The following is a 23,549-nucleotide window of genomic DNA, read 5'->3' as shown; positions in this document are numbered from 1 at the left end:
TGTTTGCAGCAAGTAACAGCCATTTCTTTGCATTAAAAAGTCACGTTTCTTTTGACAGAAGCAACATGTCAAAATGCAGCTGGTTACTAGAGCCTCGACAGGACGAAGGAGTCAGGCAGCATTACAACAGGATTTCTATCTACAAATCCTGATGGAGAAAATACCTCAGATGGACTGCTGCTATTTCTACTCAGCTGGTTGGTTTACAGACCAAACAAATGAAGTCCATCAAAAGATTTCTATGTTCTGTCTCCTTTTCCCATTCCACCACCACAAGTTCAGCTCTTCTCCTCTCTCCTCAGTTCCTCAAGGCCTTGCCTTGCTGTGCAAGACCGCAAATACTGTGGGGAAGCCACGCTGCACAACCAGCTTTGCAGCAGGTGAATTCCGCCCTTTTCCAGTGAAGGCAATAAGCTGGGTTTCTCTCCATTAACTAGGAGTGATGTTATCTTTGAGACTTCACATGAAAATGAAAATGGCCCACGGGTTTTAAAGCTCCCAGCGAAATGGCAGAGGCGATGCTGAACACAACTGCATAAACTTGGTCCCTTTAGGAAACCAAACTAAAAGCAAATGTTCTGTCTACAACCGCTGAAATTTTCAGGCAGCACTATAAACCAACCCAAACGGCTTTCATAGATACACTAAAAACGGTGCAAAACGGGAACTGCAGCAAGAATATCCTGTGCACAGAACTGGCTTAAATTCTTTTTTACATATGTTTCTCTAACACAAACTGGTTGTAAATGAAAGAATTAGAATTAGTAAACACTAGCAAAACCATAGATATAGGGAAAAAATACATGCTTTTCTCCTCACTACTATGTTTCCAGTGAACACTTTGTTTAGCACAAAACAAAATAACTGACATCAACATTTTAAATCTGAATTCACTCAACCTTTGAAGGTCCCTTCCAACCCAAACTACTCTATGATCCTATGAATTAAGGAAGCTATCAAGCATCCTTATTTGACAGTCTGCATTATTTTGTGATAGGAGATATACAGCAATACACACCACAACCAGGAATCTTAAAGAACTTACAGCCCCAAAGGTCAGTAAGACTGAGGTGAGAGAAAAGACATCTCAAAGATTTCTGTAGCCTGGAAACCGCTGAGGGGGGTCAGACTTATATTGGAAGTTACGACATACTAACTCTAAGACTGTTCATACAGAGTGATATTGCAGAGTAACTACCTCCAGGTACACTCAGACCTTGTCTTAGAATCAATTACAGACATCTCACTAAACTGTTCGAGGTTAGGACACAGCTACTGAATTCTGAAATATTGCTTGAATTAATGTTCAAATATAAAAATATATTTTATATTTATTTGAATACATTTCCATCGTTAAATCTCCAGTAAAGTAATTGCAATATTTTAATGTGTGCCTGGGTGAAATGAGCCAGATCTAACACACTGCATCCGTGGTATGCTCCAGGTATTTTTTGCGTGATATGCACTGTACCTTCAAGGTCTGTGAACTGCTGCTAAGGCACCCACAAAAAGTTAAGAAAAACAAATCCGTTGCTAATAGGCTTAAATTTGCTGTACAAGTATCTGCACAGCTGTTGGAAAATTTCAAGAAGTGTACAAATCCAAAATGATGACCATTGCCTCAGGAATGCAGGAGAGTTAACAAACAGCAGCAACAGAAGAAATGTAGGAGACAAAAACAAGCAAAAGAATTCAAACCTCACTAACCTGGTAAACAATCACTCAAGCTAATGCTGGTTACAAACAACACCGGGGTGTGATGTGAACAGCATTACAGCCGACCAGCTCCGATCCCTGAATCCCAATGATCTGTTTGCACCTCAGATACAGCCTTTGTCAAAGATCTGGTACCTGGAATTTGCCTGTTCCCGATGCCACCAAGCTCTACACTAATAACAAATGCTTACAGCAGCTCTCCTCTAAAGGAATCACATAATGATCTAAAGCTGTCAATTGACAAAGACCTGATCTAAATGCTTCTCTACCTGTGCTATATGACATGACAAAGATTGAGGACAACTGATAAACACAAAGCTGCTGCTGTCACTTCATGCTTGTAGTGCTGGTAACTGAGCAGTAAGTTACAGAAAGCAAAGAAGTAAGGTAACTCCACAGTTTCTACAACAAGTTTTTAATTTTTAAGTTTTTGGTTTTGTTTTTTCATATATACAATTTGTTTCTAATGAAGGTAACAGGGTTTTCATATGGGAAAAAGGTCCTTTGAAAACTACATAGATGAGAGTGTTGGTTTGTTGCTTTTTTGTTTTTTTCTCAAGTCAATAGATAAGAGCTATATTTTGGACTAATAAAAAAAGACCATTTAATTAAGTTCTTAACATAAGAAAAATTCCAGCTGTTAGGCAGACCTACGTAGTTACCAAACTGCTTATACATTCTTAACAAAGGGAGTGAATGAAACACAGTTTAAGTACAGTCTCCCCATGAGACTAGTGATACAGATAATGCAAAGGAAGTTCTTATGTTACATTACATATTAAATTATACCAACACTGAACTAAAAATTTATCTAAAACATTTATTTTAAAGCACGGAAGTAAAGCACCAGCACGACTGCAAGACAATAAAAGAATTAAAAATAACTCTAGACGCTATAGATGATTAAGTACACAAAGATACTTCCAATTTACGAAGTTCAAATCCTATGTGTGTGTCCTGTAGTATACAACTCTGCCTGCAAAAAAAAGTCCAAACCAAAAACCCCAATGCTGTATTGACTTATCACATGCCCTAAATACGTATCTGCAGTTCTACAAAGGAACAAATTAGTTTTGTCATATATAAAAAACTTCTCCTACAATTAAGAACAAATTTATAGTAATTTCAATCTACACATTTATCCCTTAAAATTACATGTTTTTTTCCTACACTGATTGCCTTGCTATGGTGAGAATATCCTATTTGGGGTCATGCTGTGCATAAAAATTTCACATCACCAGTAGATGTTGCTAAAATGGAAGGTGATGTTACACCCATATCATATATATTACCCAGTGACACAGCTATTTGAAAATTCATACCTGAATATAACTTAAAATATGACCTCTTCAGAGATATGTTATTTACAGCTATAGTTGTTGCAGCACAATAAGACTGCTGTTTCGAAGCACCAGTATGCAGGATTTCCTCTTCTGTAATTCTGGTACTTTTGCCACTCAGTGGTAAAAGCAAATACACTGTGTTGACTCCTAAACATTTTTACCCTCCCCCCTTTTATTGAATCTTCAAAGGTTATATAAACCATAAATAGTTAGTGTTTATATTATAGACTATTTCACCCTTGCACTAAATGAGTTCTTCTCCTAGGGAATGCAAAACACTGAAACTGCTATAACTAGACTGATTTGTCCTTCATAGGCTTTATTAAAGAGTGGTACCCTTTTAAACAGTCATACTTTCTGAACTGCTGTATCATCACAAAGTTACCTTAAAAGCGAGATAACAAACATCATAAAATTTACTTGGAAGCACTACATGCACTATAAAACAGGGAAAAATACTTTTAGTGAAGAATGGCTGGCTTATGCAGTAAAACGAAATAAAATAATTAAACTGATACTTAAGAAGAAAGATTATTAACTTGCCTAATTTACAACAACTGGTAGACACCTTTCACTCAAGAACAAATTTTACAGTTTCATCTTGAGTAACGATATGTAAGATAAAAACACCAAAACATCTTTATAGACACAATAAAACATTTTTTTCTTTTTAAGCTAGATACACAGTTTAAGCCACCTGGATGGACAACTCCAGTCACTCTAAGTCACAAATTAGTTGGTTTTCCACAGATGAAGTATTTTTTTTTTCCTTCAAGCTGCATATGCACACACACAAAAAAATCTTTTTTTACAGTCTAAGTATTTTTTACAGTTTAATCTCCCTCACCTATAGAAACAAGTAGAAACATAAGAGTGACAAGAAGCTTATATTTTTATTGTTTTCTCCTAAGTGGTATGGGATTAATTCTCAGCATAGCTGAACAATCAGTGTCCCTTCAAAATAGTTTAGAAAGCATTCTGTAACATTACCATGTAATAGTACCTTGTTCATAGCAGCATGTACCTGGCACATTATCTAAAACATGATTGCATCCACATTTGCTTTTCTTTTGATGTGCATCCACATTGACTAAAGTTGCCTTTTAAAAAGGTCCTAGTAAACACACAGAGCCCTGGTTATAAATAATTTTCTGTTTCAGATGCACAGCAGCTGCTAGCTTGCTGAAGCATTTTAATGTAGAATAAGCGCTAGCCTATGTATGCATGCTATCTGTGAACATGAAATGAAAATACATTTCTCACAATAGGAAAGTAATAATTAACCTGCAGGAACTGCTGTCCGATTCATTTTCTTCTTCACTTGCTTTATCATCTGTTTCTTGTCTGTCAAGCCCATGTGCACCTCCACAGTCTTCTGCTGAGAATTCAAATGCAGGGATTTCTGAGGCAGATGCCATTGGCCAAGGAGGTGAACTCTGCAAATCCTGTTGGCTGGACCTTCTGTAACCAACTGCTGTTAAAGGTAGGTTACCTGAATCTAAAAACTTTGTGCCACCAGTCGTTACATTTTGTCCTCTATTCCATAAGTCTCGTGGGTGGTTTTCAATTGCGGAGTTAGGGGTTGATGCCTGATGACCAAACCACCTCCATCTGATCTTTAAAATCTGCTTCACGTCAAACTCTTTACGAGAACCAGACATCCTTAGTGAAAGCCAGTGATCGTCTAGGCAACAGGGTAAGAAGCAGCACACATAAAAGAAGATTTGTGCACCCAACCAAGACAAGAGGAACACATGCTCTGCCTGTCTGTGGCAAGCAGATTTTCTACAGAAGGAGGGGATAAAGAATTGCATTCGCATAAAAAAGGCTTCTTTAACGGTGTGTCATTTGAATATAAACAACAAGCAAGAGACAGTGGAAAAAAAAAAAAAAAAACAACAGATAAAAAGAGGTCACCTCAATCAGAAAAAATGCTAATCAGTTTATTCTAAAAGCTCCAAGGCTGTTTCTGTTGCTCTCCTCTGACCATTATCTTTCAAAAACACCGAACAGTATTCATTAAAGCCCTTTCAAGAGCTGAATACCACCCCCTTTTCTTAAACCACAAATGACAGAGAAGCAATTCCTGTCCTGCATCTTAGGCTCTGCTTCTTATTCTGTTAACTCTTGCTACTACAGAGGAAAAAAAAAAATAATCTTTCTGTTCTGCTAAAGAATAAATTTACAGAAAAGACTTAAAACCAATCCAAAGATAACTGATTATGCTGAGGAGAAGCTGAACTGTAAATAATTCTTTTTCTCATTATAGGACATGCACTAACTTAAAAAGGACAAGAACAGCCTGGAAAGCTCAAGAGACTAGTACTGGGTTATTCAGCCTTTCATCTCAATGTGCTTCGATTCAAGTCTAGGTCTGCAGAAACTGAAAATTTCTAACTAAAATGGGATAATTGTTTCCATTCACTTACACATCACTAGAAGCAAAAAGCAGGAAAATGCAAACTGGTTACTATCCAAGACACCAGACACACACCCTGCAAAATAGACAACAAAAGATGACTTCTCAAAAGGCTTTTTTCTAATCACATGCAATGGGTTGTTCCAGATTAGATGAAAAATACTGTGATGGACCAATGAAAAAGAGGGATGCACACTTTTGAGACAGAATTCCCTCTAGGTATGCAATTTATGTAATTATTAAAATAGCCAACAGAAGTTTTTACTTAATGAGGAAGAGAAAGCCAAAAGGACAAAATACACAATGGCCAATCTACATTTCCTATAAAAAACAGCCTATTTCCTCTATGACATATGGAGCTATTTGGCTATAAAGTGCTAAGACTCATTCTGATCACATGCAAATAGTAATAACAATTTCAGAACAACAAAGGGGCACTGAATTTTATCAGTCATCGATAAATGGATCTATGTTTTCAACCTTCACAGTTCAGTTAGTCTGTTCAACTCTCCAATACATACATAATAAATTTATAAGTGCTTCTTTTCTACTTACAGTTTTCATCAAAATTGAAAGTCACTGTCTCTCAGACAAACATTTTGAGCTACAAAATATGCAATCTTGTAATTAGGATACCTGTATTGTTCTTTAAAATAGGTTATATGCAGAGCCCATATGAAAACTTAAACAGTGCCCAGTTTTGCCACCCAGAAAACAAACGCTCTATTACATACTCAGTGCCAGGGGTAAACAATGCTATTTGCTTGGGAAGCACAAGGCTGAAAGGGAGAGTTTTAATCTGGAAAGCTCACCCATCTTTGCTCAGAACACAGTTGTTCATGACAGCGCTTCTCACAAATGCTAGCAAAGCTCATTTCTACAGAGCCAGCATTCCAGCTGTTGTCTACAGAGAGGTGCTGCATGTCAGAATGCAGACCTTGCCAGCGCCCTGGCCTGCCAGAACCTGTATCACCAGCAACATGGCCAGAAAACAGCTGGAGATACTTGGAAGGTGACATGATTCAGTAGGTAAACATATAAAGTTTTTACCATCTTTCCTGGGGATTTCATCTAAATACAGACAAACAAAAGGAAAATATTTAAGAAGGATAACGTTTTACTATATCAGCATAAAAATTGTACAGATGTTTAACCAAAATGATATGACATGTAGACCCTACTCACCTCATACATGTGCAGCTAGTTTTTAAAATTTAACTGCAGTATTAAAACACCATCATTTGTGTAACTGCAAGTTGGGTGAAACTACAGTACAGTTTAAAAGGTAATAACAAAACAGCATCTTTTTATTTCTCCTCTCCTTACATTTTTTGTCAGTGTCAGGTGTTCATCAAGGGTGAAGAAGCAGGACAAGCAACTGGTGTATTTGTTAGCATTCATCACTGCAGTAGTATTTTAACTACCCATTAAACTGCAGAAAGTAAGCTTTAAATACCTTTATTTCTGCTGGCATGGTAAATCCATTATACATCAGGACTGACCTGGATTCTTTTTCTTGTATAACAGACTCATTTAAAATTCAAACTGTCCCAGTACAAGTCTACTAAGAAAATGGCAGATTTGCCGATTCTAGTGCTTTTTCAGCACTTTCTTATGAATTACTGGGAAATACAGCCTAATTACTGCTTTTCTTTGTCTCTGAAGCTATGGGCTCAAATGGAGATCTGAAAACAAAACCTTAAGAGACCAAACCACAAAACTGTTTTTATTTTCTTTCATTTTTATAGATTATACGAACTCCTGCTCCTCTATAGACTCTCCCAAATTACAGTTCTAGGACAGACTGCATAAATATCTAAAATAGTTCTGTTTCATATAAATAAGGTGCAAGTTTGTTTTACAAAGGACCAGATGAGACAAGTTGCGCTTAATTCTTCAGTTTAAATTGACAATGTTGCTGAGAAATAACTGAGAGCCTCTTCTTGCTCTGGACAATCTTTATTACTATGAATAATTTATGCTTTTATCAGGTCCCCTGCTGGAGATAACAGACTTCTGAGGAGATCCCAATGATGAACTGTTAGGACTTTCACTTACTAGGACCACCCAAACCGCATCTTTTACATCTTGGCTGATCACTGGTGCTCACAAAGCCAAATGCCCACCCCGAGCCTATGGCCTCCCATCACACATCTTTCTGATGCACTAACCCACTTCCTGCCAAAAAGGTGAGCTGAACCGTACCATCTTGGTCACACACAGCATACACAGACTTTGTAAGGATTCCAAAATATTTTTTTTCATTTACTAAGGCAAAAGTACGTGTTTAATGAAAAACCAAGAGTGCTTCTACCCCATTTTTTTTCTGACCTTTGTCACTGTTGCAGCTGAATAACCGTTTTCTATTTTGTGGTGAATCGTAACATTTTAAACACAGGTACACTGTCCTCATGGAAAACATAGTTCTGTTCACATTAACAAGGTTGTGTAAGCTTACAGTGGAGACAATTTTGAGAACTCTGATTTTGACTGATCAGATTGATATTCCTGAGAGTGGAGTACCTCAGCAACGAAGTACACAACTTCTCTCATACAAGCAGCTCCTCAAAGTAATAATACATTCCTACAGATTGCAGTGGGGGACAATTTTCCAGATTCTGCCTTCTGAACAAAAGGAAGCCATTTAAATGCATACTGCATGTTAAATCTGCAATTGTGGAAATAGGTAACACCAAGAACATGGTACGACAGTTTTATAAATTGCTCTTCTCAAGACCTTCAGAACAGTTTATATCCACAGAGATAAAAAGATTCTTTTACTAGCCAAAAACTTCTGACATTCTTTGTTTATTCTTGTTTATTCATATGAGTGTTAAAGGAAGATTGCAACCCAGCATAACTAGTTAGAATTTAGACAACATTTTAACTCCTAAGATACATCTACTGTATGCTTTGAGGAAGATATATTCTAAATGTTATTAAGCGCATCACTGGGAAATACAGAAAAAAATATTATTTAAATAATAAGGTCTAAGTGCTTTTATTCATTATGACTTTTCCTTTTTCACTATGAAGCCAGTTAAATTTTCAGATAAACAAATACGTTTATGGAATACTCTTCTGAGGCACTTTTAAGATTTGAATCTCAACACGGCTTTGCACGGTAACATTTTCCTGTCACTGCTATGGTTTGGCTTCAAAAAACTATCACCACCCAACTTCAGAGCATCTCAGATACAATATTTTCAAGTTATTTAGTCTGTCACACTGATTTAAAATTATCCATTTTTAAACTGAAGATCTAGGGGCATAAAGGCTCAGCTAGTCCTTAAAAGGATCATGAATATTTTCTAAGTGCCAGATGAAAATGTCAAAATAATTAGATAAAAGTTTTTGTCTTGACTGCAAGAGTTGTTTCTCCCTTGAAAAAATACAGCTTAATGAAAGCATTAAATATAAAAAGATATTTTAGACATAACTAGACTCATTAAAATGTGATACAGTAATATATTATTGTCAATGATCAGCGATCCTGGTTATGTATTCTAAACCACAGGAAAGGTTTACTGACCGTAAGATGTTCATCAATTAATCAAATGCATACTTACAGCATAAAAAGGCATTCAAAATTTAACACTTTTTGAAAGGGATTTTTAAACTTTAAAATATTAATTTGAGGCATTAAAATAACTTTTCAAAGAAAACTGTGACAGACAAATCCGAAACTGTAGTTCTGCTTATAACTACACCTATGTTAAAAGAAATGTTAAATGTTTACTTCCTTTTTTGTTCCCTGTTCCTGTGTTACATCCCCAAAATTACAGCAATAGCTCAACAAAGACTTCAAGAAGATAGCTATGTTTGTGCTCTGCGTTCTATAAAACAATAATCACTTCCTATCCCAGTTTTTTTAATATGCGCAAACACTTCTGGCTCATGGTTATGTGAAAAGTCCTTTACAGGAGCAACAGCTTAATTCATCCAAGAGAGAGGAAAACACGCCACAGTTGCTGACTGTACGCACTTAAATTCATTGTTCTGACTGGCAGAAATGAGCTGCAGCCAAATTACTGGCACCACACTGCAACTTTCTGCCACTTTGCATTGCACATTTCCCTCGGGAGGTGCAAGCCATATGTTCAGAAGCACTCACTTGAGAGCACTCAGCTCAGCAGCAGCACAAGAAAACCCATACAGAACAACAGCCTGGTTTACTGTTTATTTTATTCAGATGAGGCAGGGGAAGGCACAAAGATTTCCATATGCAACTGAAGACTACACTGTTAGATCCTACATGCTTTTAGCTCAAGCATCATACTGGTTCACATAGAACAGTTGTGTGTCCTGCAACAGGACGAGCAGCAACAGGCAATAACTAGAACACAAGAGGTTCCACCTAAACATAGGGACACACTTTTTCAGTGTGAGGATAACTGAGTACAGGTTTCCCAGGAAGGTTGTGGAGTTTACACCCTTGGAGACAGTCAAAAGCTGTCTGGACATGGTGCTTGGCATCCTGCTTTGGGTCACCCTGCCCAAGCAGGAGAGGTTCGACCAGGTGACCTCCAGAGGTGCCTTCCAGTCTCAGCCATTCTGCGATTGTGTGAACTGTTGATCTCTTTGTAAGGTGGCAAAAGAGAAATCAAGTATCTAGTTGACCATCATCTACTTATTCCATGGACTTACGGATTTAAACTTAAACTAGACCTTAGAGGACTTATACTGACTTTACAGGAATGGCTCCTGTGACAAGTAAAAGACTTATTTTAATTAACAACAATCTGCATTTATCATACAAGTAATACGAAAGCAACCTATCAAATGAGCATCTTAATTCTACTTGTGCACTCACATCAATTAAGTGCATTTATGCCATCAGAGCCTTAAAATTAACAGCTGGATAGAAATCGACCATTTTGGTAAGCTAAATTAAGCAGATAAAAAAAGAAAACATTTTGATTTACTGCCAGTTCGTGGTTATGATCCTTACAAGCACAGAAGATATCTGTCAACCACGATAACTAGATGTATAGGAGGAGAGGAATTTAACACGTCAGTTCCACCCTACTGAATGGAAATGTTGCTTCATAACAGGTTATTCTCATCCTCCTGCTAAATGAAATAGTCCTTTCATCTTTTATACAGATAAACAAAAGTACTAAGTGCCTTACTTTTTAAAGAAATACTTTAGAAGCATTTTGTTAGAACATTATCAAAAAGATACTGTATGTGCACATGCTTCCCCCCCACCCCCTTGTGTGTGGTATTAAGATTTTCTGTGCCAACTGTAAATATGTATTATTTACTTCAATATAACAGTATGGTGCAGAAGAACTTTTCCTCAATTCAGCTTGCCAGTGATGATCGTTCTTTGTACAATTCACTGAACATGGATGAAGCAATGACTACCCAAGAAATGCCACACAAAGAAATCATCTCAATTTCTTATGAAATATATGTATTATAGTAAAGGTTTTTAAAAGAGCATTTAAGTGTTCATGTTCCAAATAAGGACTTGTGAGATTAATCATCACCAATCACTACTAAAAATCCCATTTATAATTAGATGCACTAGTAGCTGACAGCTATACATTACTGGAAAGTATTATCATCTTGTAGAACAGAACACTCAGCTCTTTAATCTTATTTCTCCATAGGAAGTGATATTTAGAGCAATAACTATAAATTTGAAATTAAGCACTGAAATCACAGATCAATACCAGAGAGCAGTATTCACACTCAAACAGTCCCAGAGATATTTAAATTGGATCATACATATATTTGTTTATAAACACACAATAAAATGCCTTGTATTACTTGCTGTAATTACAAGCATTGTATCTTGATGATAGGTTTTTCATGTTACAATAAGCTTCAGAAAGTTGTAAACGCAACATGATTAAATTAGAGATGTTAATTAAAGGTTTCAATTGATTCTGCCAGTGATTTTGCTCAAGGAAGCATTATTAGGGGAAAAAAACATGCAGAACAATTCACAGTACATTTAATTATCTCCTTCACTCTAAAATAAAACTAGCCTTCTGCCTTGAGTCAATGTTGCTTACAATAATAAGTATCTGAGGCACATAAGCAAAAATATCCTTTAATTCTGTATTTGGATACTATTAAATCTCACATTAAACTATGTATCAAGTCACCAAATATTGCTAAATATAATCAGTAAACTGCTTTCTTAGGTTCTCTATTCTGTCTCTGCAGCTTCATGCAGAAGTAACCTCAGGTTCCTCACTAATATTTATTTTACAAACGGTTCTAACAATATCTCCAGTTCTCCTGCATGCTTCATCTCACATAGTCTCCCTCACCCACATGCACACACATCCCAGCACAGGAAAGACAAACAAATCCTTTGTCGCATTCAGACCCAGAAGCAGACTGGCTCATCAGCTGGCAGGTCGAGTAGTATTACTTATTTGGCAGGCCTACCCATATATTTTCAAAATCTTTCAGGAATTTCAACACAATAAAGGCTCTATTCTGCCAGAGTTTGACCAAAATTGGCAAGTCGTCACAAATGTTATTAGGGAGGAACTGATAAGCCAAAAGACATAAATCCAGCTCATCTGGGGAACCCTTCCACAATTGTGTAAAACTGAAATGACCTTGAGAAAGACAGCAGCAATTGTAAAAGTCTAGATCATCTATTAAACCTTTACATCATTAAAGTACTTGCAGAGTTAACTATTCTGCTATCCTATTAGCTGTACTGATCCCCACTTTAGCTGCCTCAACCCCTGTTTTTACGGGAGTCCTACAACATTTCCTGTTCTGGACAGAATGAGCAGCAGACAACAGCCATGGAAACCTATCTATCCTCCTCATTAGCTCGAAGTTTTAACAATTCCTAATTCGGCTTTTAATGTTTCTAAAAAGTATTCTCATTCATTGAGCTTGTAAAGCTTCCAAACAATAATGTTTGAATATTTACTAAAACAATCACTTAATGTGTTTTAAGTACAATTGCTGTTTGGAAAAAACATCAGTGGACTTCTTATGTGAAGGTGCAATTTAAATTTGTAGTTATTAATGGAAAAAAAAAAAGTACAAGAAGTCAGAGGAAGTACAAAATAGCTCTACTACTTATCACTTGATCTGCCTGCATTTTTATAAACTCATAGATTAATTTTAGTTAATTACTTTTATTTCCTTGGAAAATACTTCCAACTCTAAAATGCTATGGTTCTTAGTGAAGAACTCGCCAAGCCTTATTACATTATGATAGCATCATTAAATGCTCTACTTTCTTAATGCCTTAATTATAGTTTGAATGCAGAAGCTTGTGATTACATTTACATCCAAAATACCATTTCTCTTACTGCATGTAAAAGGGCAAGACTTAAGCTTTGATTTCATCTTTGGCAAGGACCAAGTGTTCCTTTAATATTCAAAGGTACTTCTTTTTAGAATATTAGAATATATTTTGGAATATCCACCAGACAAATGCATATGGATATAATAAGTAAGGCATTCTACATTGCTTTTCAGATGAATAAACAACTACCAGGCTAATGGCTTATTTGTGCAAAAGTCAACATAAAATGTCTATGCTGGTAACACGTAAAAACTTGCTTTCAAATAATCCAACCACCAAAACCACTGACAAAAAACCTCATCTTCCCATGAGCTTCTCCTTTGTCTCCTCAAACACAGTACTTATAAACATTTAATTAAGTTGGAAATACAGCCATATTACTATTTGCATTCTTCACTGTTCAGGTTAGTAAACCTTTCTGGAGTTGATTCTTGTCTTATTGCAAACTATGACTGTATATCATATTACATAGGCTGGTGCTGTGGGCATTTCTTCTGTTCTACAGGTTACTTCAGTCTGATGCTGACAAGTAATGTTGGCTCTGAAATCGAGACTACAGTAAGCATAAGAATGGGGTGTACTTTTTTTTTTTTTTTAATAATGAATGGTACTATTTCCACACAAATCAACTCAAATCCTTACCAGACAGATTACATCATCACCATCATGCCAATATAGCCCATATCAAAATGTTATCAGTATTTCCCCTTAGAGCTTCAAAAAATATTGGAGAAAGCAAGGGAGGTGGAAGATACATCAGAAAAAATTACAAGCATTTAAAAAATAACCTAAAAGAGGTTTGAAATAACATAATTATCTGCTTTTCTCGGTTCCTAACAGCTATGATTGCACAACAGCTCAGCATACTTTGAAAAAAATATTTTAAGAGCAAGATGGTATAAAGACCTGACCACAGGTTTTCCTTTCTGCTCTCTTCCTTCATTGCCCTTTCCCTTTCATTAACAACGTACACCGAAAATGAATATAGAAGTGCCAAAAAAAGGAGTTCTTAGAAAATAAAACTGTGTATACTTCAATAAGCTGCAAGTTCTTCCTATTCAAAGTCAATACTAAAAATGTAATGTGTAAACAGTTGTTGCAGTTGCAAATATAGCCACCACAAGCAGCATGGAGCATGAAAGGGCTAAAAAAAAGTAAGTAAATCACACTACCACACTCCCACTTAATCTGAAAAAATGGTGTGAATCATGGAGGGAAGAATAGGAAATACATTCTGCTCCATCTAAGTCTGGCTTTTAAGATATACTGTCTATTAATTAAACTGATTAAAAAAGATCAGAAGAGAGAACTTGAGGGAAACCAGTAGGAAACAGAGCAGAAACTGTTTAAAAATATAAAAAAATCCACTCAATTTAAAACTTAAAACTGCAAAGTTGAATTATTTTTTATGTTTTGAGTTTAGTTTTTCAAAATATCGTCTTTTTTATTTCTTTCTCAGTAATTGCTATTAATACAGCATTTCATAAGAAAAACATACCTCAGACACCAGTTAGTAAAGAAAGTGTTTCCTGCAGAGCCTCTCTTTTTACAGGTATAAGTTTTAATCAGAACTGAGATTGGCGAGGAGAGATTTCTTTTTAACCAAATGCAGAATACTGTAATCACAAAAGCAAAGCGTGATGAAGAAATAGGCATGGTTCTGGCCTCATAATATCCAGCGTTTCACAAAATTAATTAATTTTTCATTTAATGTTGTTCTTTCCAATGCTACTAGTGTAATGCTTTGCCAAGGTGAGAATTGCTTTATTGTTGGAGACACAAAGCCTCCCCAGCCAAACAAAAAGCCTTCAATTGCAAGCCGCAAGGAATAATTAAGGAAAGACTATCAGAAACAGGTCTGAAAACATGAAATTGTCCACAGCACTCTTGTTAGTTACTTAAGCTTTCATTCTTTTCAGGTAAGACATTCTGCTCCTCCTCTCCCTCATATAAAATGCAGTAAGTGTAGGCATGAGAACCACCTTACATTTTCAAGATGTTTTTCAAAGTGTAAAAGGCTGTAATTATGCAAAACATTTGGGCAAGCTGTGGCTTTTTGAAACTGTAAGGGGTGACATTTCTCAAAATTAAAAAGGTATTTATCCTTAGAATGTATCTGAAAAGATGTCAAGAATAATGAATACACTCTTTCAAGAAAAAAAAAAAATCCACCACTACTGACTGTATAATAAAGGGCCATACGAGTTTTCACAAAATAAAAGTAGAATGTTTATTTAAGTAGCAATTTCTTGAATTGGAAAGCAATACAAATTTTAAGCAAGTTGATTAAATTCTTTCAAAGTTTTAATTAAATAAAACTATTTTCAATAGAGTCAACAACATATATCAGCTATTTTGACAAAAGTATCAGCTAAGGCAATGGGACAAGATCCCAACGCATTTTCAAAGACATGAAGCCAGTACTCTACCTTAAATTTCACTGTTTTACAAAAACATTTTGTACAATTTTATAAACAGGTTTCCATTAATTCTGAAAAAAAAAGGATGGATGCCCTTGAAAGAACACAAGTGACTGATCAAAAATTGTTCTTCAAATTATATTGTGTTGTTAAGGAAGACACCAGGAATTTTAACACCAGTTGCGCTTAGAATTGCCACAGGAGGTAATTAATTGGCAAAGTATTCCTCTAAAGAGATTGAAATCAACACCTCTCTCAACTTTACATAAATTAGTCCTCTGGAAAAATACTAGCATAGTCCACAAGACATAATTATTAATCAGCAGCCATGCTTGATAATTAGTCATTCTACCATGCAGTAAGATGGGAATAAGGATTTTTCCTGTAGTGATCCACCTTTTCAGTTCCTTCTCTTTGGAGTACATTTTGGTATTTGATTCAAATTCTTTTTAATTTCCGTGACCAGTAGAGAAAAAGGCACAGGCCAAATCTAAAAATTCTGACAACCTGGAGGAGGTCATCTACTTTGATAACTGGAGGTACCATATTTCTGCAAAACAGTGAACACAAAAGGTCTGTTCTCAAAGTAATTTCTGGGGAACTTCAGTAGTTTTAATAATTTCTAAAGTTCAGGAAACCGTTGATGTCATCTGTGGTAGAAGATACCAACAAGGATATAGATTGACCAAGGAGGGAAAGAAAATGGAAAAAGGCAAAAAAAAGGAAAAGAGGAAAAAAGCCTGCCTAAAGGTCAATCCTTTATGACCAGAAATTAAATAAAGTCTATCATTTATGAGAAAACATAGCAGTCAAGAAGGACTGGTTTCCCAAATTGCTTGATGCCATACATATGTGACTCAATGACGATAATTTTCAGATTATCATTGCCTCTGGGTTAACACGTTGTTTGGGAAAGGTTTCTAAACAAAGGAGAGGATGAATAAAATGGTGTCAGTATCTCTGTAGACAAAGCTTAATCTCAAGGCACCTGAAAGAAGACCGACTGGCACTTGCTTGAGTTTCATTCTTATGTTCTTTATAATCTTATGCTTTTAATTTATCTGACCTACGTATATATGGAGAAATACATCAAGCATAAGCAGGTGCCTCTCAACCTCTGCCTGGGCAGTAAGTTTGCAGCAACAAAAAGCATAATTCTGGTATACGACACGAAAACATTTGGCATTGATGACAAGAATGCAGAGTAAGAAACAGGTTCTTTTTTGGTGTTATATAAATCTGCATTGAAGAAAAACACATAGTAGACTAATATAACATCAAATACTCTCCTGTTGTTGGTACTGATGATCGTCTTTGCTAGTGCCAGCAGTTTGACTGCCAATTACTTGCCAAAGTCTATAACATTTTGGCAACCATAAACTTGGAATAAGCTCGCTAGGCATCTTAAAAGCTTCTTCTTCTTTGGGATCAGAGAAATAGGAATAGTAAAGTGCTATTTTTATATATGTTTTTAAGTATAAGCAGCTTATGTGGATGAATTTCATTTAGCCCAAATACTAAGTAAAAACACATTAGCTTTTTTTTTTTTTTTTTTAGTGCAATAGGGAGAGAAGTAAATACTAGAAATCTGAAATAGATGTATAATTGATCTATACAAAATAAAATAAGAATACTGAAATTCCTCCCAATAGTTTTATAAGGAGCAGTACAAATAAATTAGAGGATCTCAATGGACTCAAGCTGCCAACATCCCAAACTCATGATTCTCATTCTCATGAGTGTGATGGCCACACACAGAAAATGCCCAAAGAAAAGCAAGACCTTGTAATAACTACACCCAGAATTCTCAAGTACTTTGTGATCACCCCAGATGAAAACTATGTCTCAAAAGTTGCGTAATTCTGGGCTGGAGCTGTCTCAGCAGACAGCCACAAAGGACACTGCAGCTGGTGCTCAGCCATCACTCTGGGCTACATCTACTTGAAACAGACTTCCTGCTATTCCAGCACATAGAACTGCAACATTCCTGCAGACTTCTTGCTCCTGGAAAGCTAGTCCAAGGTTGCAGCCCCCCAAAATACAAATAATAATACAAAATACTATGCCAAAAACTTTATCAAGAACCAGAGAGGTAGAAAAACACACAACAGAACAAATTAAAACATGTACTGTTAAAAGTGTTATGTATATTGTAAATTGCCAGTGAAGTGACAGATGATGATATGAACAGCGAGAAAGACCATCTCTCTACTGTATTCACACCATGACATGAATAAATTCTAGACAATGAAGGAGTACATTCCTTTATCAACAGTCCCAAACCAGAGAGAACTCATGGTCAAGAAAGCAGATTTTTTCATTTTAGTAAAACCTAGTATTCCTAAATCGGTTTGCTTTTCTCACCCTCATCACTATTTTTTCAGCAGTATTTTACTTTACAGAGAGTTTAGATAGAGTCTTGCATGTATTCATGTTTTTGACATTCTTTCATGCCTTTGCTTTGTGTAAATGTCAAAGCTATTCGCTTTGAAAATTGCTTTAGCTTAGAACAGTCTTACTACTTTCCTGCCAAAAAAAAAAAAAAGAAAGTGAAAACCAGTCAGCATTGTTGGAAGTAATGAGATTTGACTGTACAGTTGGTGGGCCTCTATTCATAAGCATTTATCTAAAGCAGTATTTTGTCTTACAGATTCGGTATCACTTTTCCCATAATGATTAAAAGTTAGAGGTTTCTCACAGATTTTGAAAATATTAAAATTGAGCTTTACAGTAACACTGACAATCTTTTATAAAGAATGCTTTGATAAAGAGCAAAAGTGATGAAATCACATAAAAATGTTCCAAACACCAGGATGTGAAGTCCACAAAAGCAAAGTCAATTCCTGCTTGTGTATGCTCACCAGAAGGAAGCCCTCACAAAACATAGAACAAAAAAGATGAAATTTCAGGTGTAAGGAAGACCCAATATCTTTGTGGGCTAGAATCACGTTCCTTACAGCATAACTTTTTGTTAGAAGTGAGTAAATACAATAATTACCTGTAACACCAGAATGATCTCTAGGTGTTCAAAGAATCATGTACTTCCATTTGTCTTCCTCCTTCCAAAAATGTGAGGTAGCCGGAAAAAATCTAGAAGCAGAAAAATGACAGGGCAAACAAATAAGAACCATGTAAGAGGAGCTGAATTTTGAAAGCAGATTGCCTACTCTGTTCAGACAGAGCTTTGTTCCATTTGTTTGCAATTTCTAAACTTTCTGAGAGGAAGGCAACAAAAGCGTGTCACCGCATAATTATCTCCTTGGTTCCTTCCACAACTCCCAAGTTACATACACAACAAAGACTCTAAAAGAAAGAGGGGAAATTAATATGAAATTTGAATACATAAATTCTCAAGAAACATCAGATTCCAAGAGGTTTGTTTTGTGTTTTTTTTTTTTTCTTTTAAATTATCTTAGTGCATTTTCACTCCTAACTTTGGCTAGCTGTCATTCCATGAAGGAAAGATCAGTGAAGAACTGCTCCGTCACATGGAGCACTTAAACTGAACACTGTTGCCAAAGAGTGACACTGACTGTATCAGGAAATAAAGCCAAGTACTGCCACTGAACATGTTGCAATTAATGGAGCAGCTCTATTAAAATTCACACTTGCTGTTACAGTGGTTCTCAAGCCTTTCTAATGCACAGGCTACTAAAAATTTTCAAGCCAAAGCAAGACCTCTGCTCAGAAAACCCAGCCTGCTGAAACACTCTGTGTTTACTATGGGCTCGGCACTTGACTATAGGCACTTCAAAATGAAAGAAAACGTAGCCCCACATGATACCTGCACGCATAACGTGATACCTAACATCTGACCTCTCATGGCCTGATCTTTCCTACTAGCTGCAAGAACCTTCTGGCTGTCTGAATGGTAATAGCACCTCATTCTTGCATCTGGAGCACGTAACCTCACCTCTACTACGCAACTGCTTTTTGGTTTTTTTTTTAAGGCCATACAGCAAATCAATACATGTATTTATGGTCAGTAGTTGTTGAGTTGGAGATTTTGAATGAAAAATTTTGGTTTTATGAAAAAAAGGCAAACAATGGATAGTTAGGTTTCTAATTAATGAATTCTTTTACTCGGTAAGATTGCTATAATAAAAGGCAATTTAATTGACAGGGGAGGAGGTAACCTTCCTCCATGTAGGAGTTGTATAAGGGAAATGCAAAATCACTTTGTAACTTAAGACAGTAGAAACTTTCATTTTTGGATCATATTATGTCTGATTAGGTAATCTTTACCATACCATGAAACACGGAATTATATCAACAAAAACACAAAACATCAACACAACCAAGTAAAAGTCTTTTTAAAAGCACTGGTGATACCAACATCCAGAGAACTAGAACAAGTTCATCAATATGAATTGTCATTGTTAGCAACAGTTTGCAATTACTGTGTCACCATAATGGTCTAATAGAAGAGTTTTTCATTTTCATTCCATTTTTTTTTCTATTTAAAATTTGCAGTCATTGCATTTCTATGAAATAGAATGTGTTAACATCTATTGCCATGGAGAAAACATGCCAGCTTTCATCATGGATCTGCCCATCCAGAGGGCCGGTTCAATGAAGCTGAGGCATGGCAGAGGAAAATGCTCTCTGAGTCAGATTAGGTTTATTATTATTTTGGTTCTATCCTGCTTTATGGCCCTTAGCACTGCTCAGTGAGTGGAAAACAGGAAAAACACAAGATGGGAACACAATCTCCTCTATCAGGAATGCACCTATGAAGTTCAAGAACAAGGCACTTTCCCCTCCATTCCCTCCCCCCCGCCTTGTTTTTAAATGTTCATCCGCACATTTCTGGAAATTCTCATGCAAAAATACTTTCATGAGTAATAATCAGAGACCTTTTCTGGTAAAATTAATTAACTGCTCATGAAAACACATCCTGTGATCTTTTTTTGAAAAGGACCCATCCCCACAATGACTAAAATTTGTCTAGATACAAAACCTACACTGACATAACCGTGAGTTCAAATTTTTATTCCTACTCATGCTAGTAAGAAAAGTTGATGGATAATTTTTACTTGAAGATAAGGCTGTATTTGGACTTTAGCTTATATAATTTCATAATTAACTTTTAAGCCAAACTTATCAACAAACCCAAGCCTTCACCCCACCCAAACACCCCGATACAGAGCCATGGACGGCCTGACTCGAGCGGGGCTGCTGAGCTACATCACAGTTCACACAACTGAAGCAGCGCAAGTTCAAAGCCCAAAGCCACAAGGCTTTAAGCAGAAACATGAACCAATAATCTATATAAACAGCAGTCATTTGATGTTCAACACTTATACTTTTTTTCCCGTGTAACAGCATCACTCCCCATTTTGGTATTTGGCAGTCAGTGGGACCACTCTGTTCGACCAGTCTCACAAAAACACCAAGAATTAGTTTTTCACTATTTCATATTATGATCGTGAGAGTTAAGAGACAAAGGGGCAAATACCTGAAAGGCTAGTGTGTTAAGTGCACTTTTACCGGGTCTTCGCTCTCAACGCTTTGAAGCGAGTCATCCCCAGGGGCTGCCTCGCTCGGCCGGACACGGACCCCGCACCCCACACCCGCCGTTGTCGTACCCGGCTCCCCAGCCCTCCCGCCTCAGCCCGCCGCCTCCTGGCCCAGGGGCAGCAGCCTTCCCATGTCAGCGCCTCGGGCCTCGGCGGAGCGCGGGCTCCCGCCTCAGCGCAGGGACCGTTACAGCTCCCCCGCCCCGGGACGCCGCCGCCGCCGCCAGCCGCTCTCCACAGCAGCCGAGCGCCCGGCGCGGGGAGGGTGGGAGCCCGCCCCCCGCTGGCCCTCGCCCTCCTCCCCGCTTTCTCCTCCCCCTCCCGGCAGCGCCGACCCCCTCCCCTCGCAGCCGAGCCCCGACCGCCCTCCTCACCTCTCAAGATCCGGGAAGGGGGCGAGGTTGGGAGGGGCGGGGAAAGAGAAAAACCGCAAGGGAGGCCCCCGCGCCCCCTCCCCTCCCTTCCCGCTCCGCCCCGGCGGCGGCCAGCAACCCGCTCTGCCGGGGGAGGCGGCGGGCGCTGCTCGTTCCCTCCCCGGCGCTAACGGGTCCCCGCGGGCCCCGCTCCCGGCCCCTCCCCTGCGCGCTCGGGCGGCCCCGGCCCAAGGGCCGGCCGCGCACGCGGGGGGAGGGAGGGGCGGGGGAGAGGACCCAGGGGCGGGGCGCCGAGCCACGCCCACACCCCGTCGGCTCCGCCTCCAGCCCAGGGGAGGGGTGCGCGCGCGCTACCGCCGACTTCCGCGCGCCCCAGGGCAGGGGAGCGCGTGGGCTCGTGTGGTGGGGCCGGGCCGGGCCGGGCCGGGCCGGGGCGGGGCGGGGCGGGGCGGGCCGGGCCGGGGCCGCTCTGTTCCTCTGCGGTGCGCCTGCAGGCCGGGCAGCGACCACTTCTGTGGGGTTTCTTTTGATTAACCCTGTGAAAGGTCTTATTTTGTCACCGTGTGCCCTTGCCTGTGCTCTAAAACCACAAAGCCAAGCGTTTCATAACTTCTCACTCCCCCATTTAAGTGGAATAAATGTGCAGTGACACACAGCACCACCATTAACCTCCCCTCAGAACCCCGGCACCATATGGCACTGGAGCAGCATGAAATGGGCACCTTTTAATGTGCAAACCCACTCCAGCCTTTGCCAGCCTTGTTCTGCAATGTTTTACCAGTGACCTCTGCCATCCTGAGGTAGAATAATTTCTCAAATTAACAGGCTGTGTGACAGTCAGATGGGCCTCCAACTGATAAAACTGATTTAAGGCCTTGGAGATCATTGCTGAGGCGTGGTGGTGCGAGTCTGATGCAGTAATTAGGTTTATACCACTGTCTTCGCGTGATGCTGTAAGGAAATGCGACCTAAGTGGCTGTGTTCTTATCTATCTGACACTTCTCATCCCAGCTGACTCTAAATGATTTAGCCAATTTTAACCAAATTTATGTGAAGGATAGGATTTTCAAAGGTACTAATTGTTCCAGCTGTGTAAAAATTGTGAGCTAGGTGGAGGGAAGCATGTACCCAGGAAGAAAAGCCCATGTTTTTCAGATCAGTTGGCAGGTCAGGCTGCTCACACAGATGTGATTCAGCAGGTTACACACACAGCTGAATAAGGGTAATTGTGTAGGATGCTCAGAGTGTCCCCAGGGGACATGCGGACACACCATACGTGGGCCTCCTGAACGCAGAAGAGAAACTAAAATGTACCCAAAAATAGATAATAGATAATTCTTGGAAGCCTTCTTCTGTAGAATCCGAGACTCAACATATTCTGCAGGTCGTTATTATATCAGGCTGAACCTGGGTGTGATCCTATAAGGCAATTTTTTTTTTGACCTTGGGTGCTAGCACAATGATGCAAGTCTGAATGTATCAGAAAGGAATAGATACACACATTACTTGACAAAGTCCTACTGTTATTTTCCAGCATTTTCTCCATTCCTTCTGGGCTGAAAGGATAGGTGAACACCATGCAACCTTGCAAACAGGCAAATATAAATCACTGATATGGAAGATACTTAAGGGGCAATGTGGTGTCTCACAAAATAGAGCTAATTTGCTCACAAATGACAAATATAAATTGTGCAGTATTTTACTTTTAAAGTTCATACCTATCATTTTTTTATATCCTGTTACTTCTGTTGTACTATACCAACAAAAAAAGTCAGTTCATTTTGCTTTGGTTTCATTGCTTTCATTGCATGAAAGTGCTACATTTAAATTACTGCATTAAATTTATATTCACTACAGCTTCACTAAGACTCTTTCTGTAGAATGGCTACTGTATTTGCTTCCACCTGGCTTACTCATCTTCTGACATAACTACATGACAAGAAGGGCATTTCATGTTTTTAGGACATTTCTTATTTTAACTTCAACAGCATTGCTTCATTTTCGTAGTACTCAATATTTAATGGATTGTGGGGAAAACACTACATCAGAAGAGAGCTTTCTGAATTAATTAAATCCTTCATACTGTATATACTCTATATTTGAGTAAAATTGTTTTTACATATGCATTATTCAGAGTCCTTTTATTTGGAACATTTCAGAAATGTTCTTTGCAGTCTCATCTGCAAGAAGAATTTATGGAATATCATGGTGGTTGTCAGAAGGAAAGACTTCACTTTTATAACTGGAAAGATTAGCTGAAAAATTGTGACCACAATGTATAGAAATAGTAATGGCTCTATCCAGCCTTCTTCTGATGTCAAGAGGACAGTAACATGCACACTGAAGACACTATAGATTGGCAACACATCTGTCATCTTTTAAGAATGTACCAGCAATGACCATATGAACATCTCACACTCAGTTCATTGTACTTAGTACATCACTTATTGCCAGATCAGAAACT

At 38.1% G+C, this 23,549-nt stretch overlaps 1 protein-coding gene across 5 annotated transcripts in view; it reads right to left on the bottom strand.

The window, feature by feature from the left end:
* The window catches only part of KLHL5 (kelch like family member 5), a 59,977-nt gene extending 38,706 nt beyond the window's left edge, over positions 1-21,271 (bottom strand). For 2 of the 5 annotated variants that reach the window (XM_065836788.2, XM_065836789.2), the window contains exons 1-2: positions 21,086-21,271; positions 18,191-18,282 (exon numbers count right to left, since the gene is read on the bottom strand). Coding sequence is in view for 2 of the 5 variants with exons in the window: in XM_071807392.1 (XP_071663493.1) it covers positions 4,344-4,720 (377 nt within the window). In the remaining 3 variants the exon portion in view is untranslated. Of the gene's footprint in view, positions 1-4,343; positions 4,744-18,190; positions 18,283-20,650; positions 20,779-21,085 lie in introns of those variants that run through there. The other 3 variants (XM_071807392.1, XM_071807393.1, XM_065836790.2) reach the window with 2 other exon arrangements.
* Between the last annotated feature and the right edge of the window lie 2,278 nt (positions 21,272-23,549).

This window comes from Patagioenas fasciata, chromosome 4 (assembly GCF_037038585.1).
Source record: "Patagioenas fasciata isolate bPatFas1 chromosome 4, bPatFas1.hap1, whole genome shotgun sequence".
Lineage (NCBI taxonomy): Eukaryota > Metazoa > Chordata > Aves > Columbiformes > Columbidae > Patagioenas > Patagioenas fasciata.
Note: the sequence above shows the minus strand (reverse complement) of the source record. Positions and strands in the feature narration are given on the sequence as shown.